Here is an 8,922-nt window from a genome sequence, read left to right on the forward strand (position 1 = left end):
CCCAAAGCATCACATTCATATGTTCTCGCTTATTCAAAAATTGCACAAGAGAAAGGTTCGGTAGGCTGGGATAATTGTCACTGTGGCGTAATTTGAGTCCAAAGGAGATGTCACGGTATATAGGGGAGATGTGGTACCGATGGATCACTGGGACCGAAAATACTTGAAAAATTCTCCATGATAATTCCATGATTTCACTCCGTGAATTTGTGTACAATTACATGCTGACAGAATCTTTCCTCACATGCAAAAAAATTCGACCTGCGTGAGGTATGGGGTCTGTTTTAGGGGTGTAAAGTAAATTTGGATCGACATTTGCATTTTTCTATATCACCTTTCAGACTAACAAACCCGCCATAATTTTTGATGTGAAGTATAGGGCTTGTATCAGAGTGTATAATGGCACATATTTTTTGAATCAATACCATCCTCGAGTGGACTATTTTCAAGTCAATTTCAATATTTATAGGGTGGGGGACCTATGGTACCATAGTCAAATCAAGCAAAATAGATGGACCAACTAATGACTTAACAACAGAAACTCGCCTACATATATATAGGCTGTAAATAATAGGTACCTGTGGTGTTTTATCGCTATTACGAGGTATTTGAAAGTCAAAATGTCGATTTGCCGGTAATATGTATGTGGCATTAATTTTGTAAGTTTAGGCGTAAATCGAAACATGATTTTATGCCAATATTTGAGTTGATATGATCTATTTTATTCTTGAAGGTCGCGACGAAACATTCTTCATTGGCTTGTTGTAGCTTAGCTTATAGTACACAACAAAACAAGTGAACAAATTTAAGTTTTTGAGCGTATGTCTCATAGGTCCCATGGTCGTATGCCTTTGGACTCACTGGGTGGGGACCGATGACACGTTCGAGCAACAAATTTTAAACGTTTATAAATATTTTTTTAAAAGGCGGATATTCATGTAAATGTCCGCGATAGGTAGAGCTTGTATTGAAGTGTTGGGAGAGCAAAAGATCTGCTATTCTCGGCTTAAGATTTGAGGGCCAGAGATCATTTTGTAATTTTTGATCCATCGGTACCACATCTCCCCTATTTCGTACGAGCAAATGAGTCCTGCCTGATGGAATCCTTAAAATCAAAACACGAACTACTTGGGTACTAAACTTTCTAAACTTTTGCATTCATTTGGGTGCCTTATGCTTGAGGAAACGCAACTTCCTGTATTGTCAGAATTGTATATTTCTAACAGAAAATAACACCGAATCCAAACACCACCAACAAACATGCATCTTTTTTTATTATTTTGAAACAGGTCCACGTTCAGGTTAGTTAATTATCCTGGAAATATTCCGCTGAGGTGCGCAAGTATGATTTCTGTTAATATTTTGTTATCGTCAACAAGTATTCACGAGAGTCTATTAACAGTATTCACTGGCAATAATTGGTTTTCCAGCCTGTAACTATATAAAAGCGTGAGTTTTGAAGAACATCTAGATCAGTGCTTCTCAACCGGGGGTCCGCGATGCATTTTCAGGGTGTCCGAGAAGCCTGTGAATTTAAAAGAATGGAATGAACCTTTTTCAAATTTATTTTTATATTAAGGAAATCACTAGACAGTTTCGTCTCATTACTGCTACAACTTTGTGACCGACATCTACAGAACAGCTGCGCAAAACTTATTTCAATTGCCCAAATTGCCTACTGATGCAAACATATTTACGTTCAGAGATGTTTTGTTGGGGTTTGTGGAAATTAGTTGGAGTGAATTCAAACTGCTTGCAAAAATCCATTTTCTCTTGTGATATGCATAACCACAATTCCTGAATAACTTCAAGATGAGCTGCTAGATAGAAATGACTTGGCTGGACGTTATATGTTCAATAAATATTTGCTTTTCAATTTTGGTGCCATATATGTTGCGATCCTAGCGAAAGGTGTCGTCGGAAGTGTAACCCGTTATTACCGCATTCGCCACCACCTATCTTTGTGGAAATGGATATTTAGCGAATGGATTTTCATATCAAAATCAAATTATCAATGAGAATTTTCAAGACACGACCACGTGTTTCTAGAAATGCAGCTGTAGAATTTGCTTTGACATAATAAAGTCTACCCAATTTCTACATAAATAGTATGATGTTATTTTGTTGCTGTTTATCACTAAACTAGCCTACAGTTAATATTTGCACAAGACAGATGGCGGTTGCACGATAATGGAGCTAAATTTGAACTAAAACTTTTGTGGGTGGAAGGGTCCGCGAAGACAAAAAGGTTGAGAACCAATGATCTAGACACTTATAATACATCGTGAAGCTATATTACCCGATAATGATTGCGGCTGCCTCACAATATCTACATATTCTGGCATCTTCCCAATTTCAACTCGGTAGATATGCCGTACTTTAGAAGGTCGTTGTGGATATACACGATCAACCAAGGATTCAACACTTTGTTTTTTGTGAATATCCACACCTTCCAACCTGAAAAGTAAATAAGTACTAAGTGGTATAATAAGTACATATAAAGCCTCAACGAAACGCATTATATCACATGATAAGTGGCGGGGTGACCAATCCCATGAAGGAGGACGATAGACCAACATCTATTCTGTCCAGTGCAACATTACATACAACCAGATGCACACGGGGTGTACTCCAGAGCCTACAGGGTATATGGTGGGAATGCGAATGCATATATACAGAATGCACGCTTTAATCCATTCTTGATACACTACCGTGGAAATTATGTTGTCGAATTTTCTGTGAATAGAATGGAATATTGCATTTTTAAATGTCCAATCGGAACTGTATAATTCGGCATTTGTCAGCATCATAACCAAATTTATCTCACTGTCATCGCTGCACCATGCCGCGGCGAAATACCGTTGCATGTCACCGACCATTGTCACTTCGGCTGCTTCCGCATCTCTCGCTGAAATGGAATGAAAAATATAGCCAAACGTCGTTGAAACTTTTCTGATTATATATATATGGTTGAAAAAATCCACATTTGTCTGAGTTAAATCCTTAGTAGGACTTGCCAACCTAGATTAGGGTCACTATAAATTTCTTATGTTCACCAGTATATATCCTCGTAAGTTGTGTTGTGTTCATTAGTTTCCGTGTGCATAAAAAAGACGCCGATTTAGAGTGGATGTGAGGTGGCATAAAATATTTGTGGCACAGCTGGTTGTTAAATCGAGTGACGACATGTTGCTAACTCCAACCCTACATTTCCGTGCAGTACCATGTTACACAATACCTAGTGGCGACTTGGGCCATCATTATGTAGGGCTACCATACTTTGGAAATCTAAAAAGAGGACACTTTTTCAGAATTTTCAGACTTGCAAAAGCGGAGGAGAATTCTCAAAAAATGGTAAATATTTAACACTTTGTGGTCAACAAAAAAGGTCAACTTTCTCGCTCGGTGCCCAACGTTGCCGGGTGGTTGACTAAAAAAAGGTCAACTGTCCGCTCTACTCCCGAAATCAACTGGGACAGTCTAATACAATAATAATTCGTTAAGAACGGTATCTTCCGTGACTTTGTCAGCAATTTCGGCATGGACTCGCTTACGCCTAAACGGTTTAGGTTTGGTTAGACCGGATAATGTGTTATCGAGGCGTCAATAATCATATCATATCAAGATAGATTCCGTACGCCCGCAGGACTCTTTACATTATAGACAACGATGCATTCTTTATATCAACTTCGTTGGTGTCAATTTTGATTTCTCAAGTATAGGGAAAAACTTGCTGACTATACCTACATGCATAGTGTATACCGTTCTTGGCGTTGTGTGCAGTGTGTTCCGAGATTCGCACACCGAACGCGAACGTGGACTTCACGTTCATACCATCCTAACATCTGCCGTTTGTACTCATCGTATCGATGAATGTACTATGCAATGTTCCCTCTAAATTTTGACGAGCCTGCCCCCACTCGCCAACTCACTGCGTGGTCCCTTGGACAACAGTGCGTAACGACTAAAAAAGATCATCACTTCGGATTTTTTTTTGTGCGCAGCTTAGAGGAGCATTGGTAATATGGAACATGGTATATATATGAATTAATCCGGACAACTGACTACACAGAAAACGACTGCAAGCTGTCCAAAATTCAAACACACGTGTATTATCTTATTGCCTAAAAAGTATTTCTTATATTTGAGCAACCGCCCCTTTGTAAAACGATTCAAGTACCAGTGGCCACCAACTATAGACTTTAAATTCAAGAATTCGGATGCAACCGATGCAGTAGATTTGTCAGCCAGCTCGTGCCACACCCTCCCCATCACGAGATCTTTATAATTTTATAATGGGGCATTACCTGCTCCTACGACTTTCGGACTTTTCTTGGCAGCGGCTCCCCCTTTCAGTGCTAAGTCTTCGTTATCTGAAAACGAGGTGCTTTGTTTGTCAAGAGTTTTCATTATTTTATTATTATTTATTCTTTATTCTCAGTAAGAAAGAAAGAAATTATTATTATTATCACGATTACTTATTTATTTCCATTACAATATTATATGTTAATGACACGTTAATTCACTGCGCTCTGTTGTAGGTGTTCATTGAAGAAGTTCGCATAATACTACATCCACTACATAGGGCCGAAGACAGTTCAAGTGTTACCTTCTATCACCGATTGCACATAATAATCGTCCGTTGTGTAGTGAACGTGAATGAAATGTTCCACGTTAGATCCACTGAAACAGAGACAGATACCGCTGTAAGTTTAAAGCCTTAGGCTTTATGTTTTAACTGAGTCAGGACTATAATAAGAGTAGCGTCACATTAAAGTCAGTTGAACAGTCAGACACAGTAATTGACACATTTGACCATGAAGCAACGCGTTTCGATTTTCATGTAACCCTATGGAGATTGTTTAGTAATCAGTGACGTACAAAAGATACTGAAATCACATGCGCATACCAAATTTTGTACTAGCTCAGTAAAAAGAGATTTCTGATGAGTATGAAGCAATTTCACATTGGCCTCCGAAAGGGAACAACAAAAGTCATAGTGATTTGTAATGATATTCATTATGTTTTTTTCAGTTTTGTGTGAAATCATATTTTATTGGATTTGTTCCTTTAACACTCTTTTGATGCACGGTTCATTTTGTGCAGTAATATCTAGTAATGCAACAGACGTGTAGTTGGATGTATGATGTAGTAGATCTCTGTTTTGTGACTTAGCAAAATTTTGGGATCTCGAATTCTTACAGATTAGCGGAAGGGTTCCCTATATGTCATTAAAGGGTTCTAAGCTCTAACAAGTTGCCAATGCCACTGAAACGTGTGCAACTGTGCATATCATGAAATCAAAGTAATTTCTTCACTTTTAGCCCTTCGAGTCTGGACTGCGAATGATTGCTGACCGTTTCATAAGAAAGACTTGAAAGAACATGTTCATTGTTCACATGCAAGTGAATATATTTTGCAGCCGATTCTTCAAATTCTTGTCTCCCATGTAAACCGGATTGCATTACGTGCCAGGCATGACGTTGAGAATAACGGACTGGGGTGAATTCATGTAGCGTAACGATTAAATTGCTATGCCCAGCAGTTGATGTAATTTGAGCTCCAGTGTACGTCGTTTGGATTTCAACGTAACACGAGAAAGCTATTTCTATAACGCTCGAATACATATCCAAGTATTAGTGTTACGTTTATGACAGTAAATAGTCACCTGACGAAGTTATATTTCGCTTTGTAAATATGTCCATGGTCGTACAGATGTATTCCAGATAGAGACATACACGAGTGTTGCGAGTTTGTGACATCGTTTGACTTCAAAGTTTCGTACCACGTTCCGTTCATCTGGAAAAGGGACGGCGATAGCAATAAACTAAACACTCCACGCCTATAATAGTCCATGTGCGGTCATTGGTCAATGTTGCGTATACAGTGGTGGTCACTGGACCGTAACATACTACTGCTTTTTCGGAGTACAGAATTACCTGCCCTGTTAAAGATACTTTGCTTACCCTATATCCTAGTTACACTTCAATGGTGACAGATTTCGCAGCTGAGTTATTTACCATTTACGTTATCTAATTTTCATATAGGAAGTATATAGGCCGAGTGGCGTATTAGGAGCATATGCTGCCGACCTTGGCTTTCGTTGAAAATGTCGCCCAAATTTTAAAATAGTTTCAATCTATAATAATATTTATGGGAAATCCTGTTGTTTTGACTAAAAAAAGGAGTCATCACCTCACATTTTGCCGCCCCGTTGCAGCCGTTGCAGCCTGCCGCCCCTGGCGAAGAACCAGAACCGCCAAGTGGCTGCTTCGCCACCGAGTAGGCCTACATTCTAAATGCGTTGTACATCGTATTGATCGACAATACTAATATCATGATCAAGGGAACTAGCGCCTGTATTGCAATCACGAGATAGTAACATGAATAATAATACCGACTTCGCACGTGGGTATTGCGTGTTTAAAGTTGTCGTGGGATATTAACGAATGGAAGTGTGCTTATTGGAGTACGTTTTCTATTAGTCGGCCTACTTCAATTTTAACTCGAAAAAAGCAGCTGCGATTATGTTTCATTCCAATTGGAATAGCTACACGTACCTTGCTCCAGTCCAGGAGGTGGGGCGGTTTAGGGAGTGGTGCTCTCGCATCACATCTCTGGCTCGCGACAGCTCCAATCCCAGAAGTTAACAAAATGGCAACAAGTGAATACATCTCAAACAGGCTGTATAAGTACAGAAAAATACTGTCATTCTCTTATGGTAGCCTACCATATATAGCTGTGCTCAGTTTTTCATCGTACTGGCAAATACTGTGATTGTTGAAAACTGCACCATGATGTTAAGGATTTCTGAGCGCCTTACACTAGAACTATTTCATACAGGACACGCCTATTGTTCAAACATTCGCATAGCAGGAAATGTGTTGAGCAGTATTGATCCAACGACTACTGGATAATCAATGATGACCTGGGTATCTATAAGCCCCGATAGAATAATACCTAGGCAAATATAGGCTACATACACCACCCACGTCTGCAAGGCGTAATTAGGCTACGTCATAAGCTACGACTGTGGCCGGTGCGGTCATATACGCGGTACTCCATAATATCCCACCGTATATTATAAATTATGGGGTCGGTGCTCATGTATCACGTAACATGTCACTTGTTTGACGAATTAATATTCAACAGGGTTTGAACGGAAAAATGAATTCTATGGATGAAATTTATGTAGGAACCTAGTCGGTTCTTGCCACTTTTGCTTTAACCAAGCTTTCGGCGCTATAAATGACCTGTGCCGGGCCCAGATAAAGGAGGCAGTGTGTAACGGAGTTATCGGTTACCAGCCGCCATCACACGTTTTGAACTAAAATACCTCGTCTATACTACAGGGCTTTATCTTCACCTTCCTTGTCCAGCGGCATATGCACATCATGCACTCATGGTATGCATATGCATGCACAGATCGTGTGGATGTAGGCCTATATCATGAGTCGGTGTATATGCCGCTAAAACATCAAGGACAAAAGTAAACTACGTCCTTTCCTTTCCTATTGCGAACTGTTAATTGAGCTGCCTCAAAATGTGCCGCATAGCACTGTGCATATGATACTAAGTGAAATAATTTAAAATGTTGTTCGTTGAATCATAAAATGAATACTTTGACGAGTCCGCATTTGATATTTCCCTACTCGTTTTCATTTCCTCATTTCAACTCGTCGAGTGATGACGGACACATCACACTCTACGTATATCTGCTTAGTTGTGTACGTTTTCTATTATAGTACTAACTCGAGCAAAGCATCAGCGAATACGTTTCTCTCCGATTGGAATTGGTACACGTACCTTGCTCCAGTCCAGGAGGGGAAACGGTCGGGTTAGGGAGTGATGCTCTGTCATCACACATCTGGCTCGCGACTGTTGTGTAACCAAATATATCACTAAGTGATATAATTTAAAATATTTTCCTCTAATCATAAAATAAATACTAGGACGAGTAAGCAGCCGTTTCTACTTCGTTGGGTATTATCATTTCTGCAGCTGCGAGGTATCGAATTCAAGTGCATAGTTTCCTTTGCTAATCGATGCATTCAGAACTACTGGTTATAAGTAACAAATTTCCTTATTCGAAATGGTTCGATTAGGAACGAATGTGAATCTTTTTAAATGACTCGTAAAAAGTTGCTGGTATCAGCGTGACCTAGAGAGACTTACCGCACCTGGAAGTTTTTTCTATCGGCTAAATATTGCCAGAGCTGGTCAGTATAACTAGGTACTTCTAATTTTCCGTATTATACAATTACGCCTTGCCTAAGTCGACTCCTTAGTCAAGCCGTTATGTTTTTAGATTACTTTTATAACGTACTTTTGGTTGTCGCCTAGTTCCGATATTATACGTTATATTTTGACGCGATTACAGACTTGGCTGTATCAACTCAGACTTTTCTAGTAGCTTGCCAACTCAATTCAAACCACTACCTCAGTTTCTATGCGTTCTATTATCCGAGCCTACCCCTGAGATACGGTCAAAGTAATTCAAGTAATTACAGAAATAGGATCACAACTTTATTAATTGAAAGTCCGCGTCAACTTCACGGTAGCGGTTACAAATCGGTTAACAACAGTACTCTCTAGGCTAAACTTATAATCTATAATCTAAATCAGTGGTTCTCAACGTGGGCGATTTCGAATTACGAAGGGGGTGATAGGGGGCGAAAATGGACAAAGAGGGCGACAGGGGGAGAAAATAGCGAAGGGGCGATAGGGGGCAGTGACGTGTCTAAACGGCTGACCTTTTTTTTAGTCAACCCACGGAAATTTAGTTGCAAAATGTCAAACTCGACATCGAGCCGAGAAGATGATCTTTTTTTTAGTCAACCCGCCGGTGATTACAGTTTGTATATGCCCATTTTTCGGTACACAAAATTTGGGGGGCGACGATCGGTGTTGAGCTTGAAAGGG

General features: G+C 39.7%; 1 protein-coding gene across 1 annotated transcript; it reads right to left on the reverse strand.

Moving 5' to 3' along the window:
• Positions 1–2,121: 2,121 nt before the first annotated feature.
• On the reverse strand, positions 2,122–7,005 carry LOC145437379 (uncharacterized). Its single transcript, XM_080314596.1, has 6 exons — positions 6,561–7,005; positions 5,669–5,799; positions 4,610–4,683; positions 4,308–4,373; positions 2,828–2,908; positions 2,122–2,457 (listed from the first exon to the last, which is right to left on the reverse strand). The coding sequence occupies exons 1-6, from the start codon at positions 6,672–6,674 to the stop codon at positions 2,330–2,332; spliced, it is 594 nt and encodes a 197-aa protein (XP_080170722.1). The 5' UTR covers positions 6,675–7,005; the 3' UTR covers positions 2,122–2,329.
• Between the last annotated feature and the right edge of the window lie 1,917 nt (positions 7,006–8,922).

Source organism: Botryllus schlosseri, chromosome 4, assembly GCF_051294905.1.
Source record: "Botryllus schlosseri isolate E-star chromosome 4, Bs_hap1, whole genome shotgun sequence".
Lineage (NCBI taxonomy): Eukaryota > Metazoa > Chordata > Ascidiacea > Stolidobranchia > Styelidae > Botryllus > Botryllus schlosseri.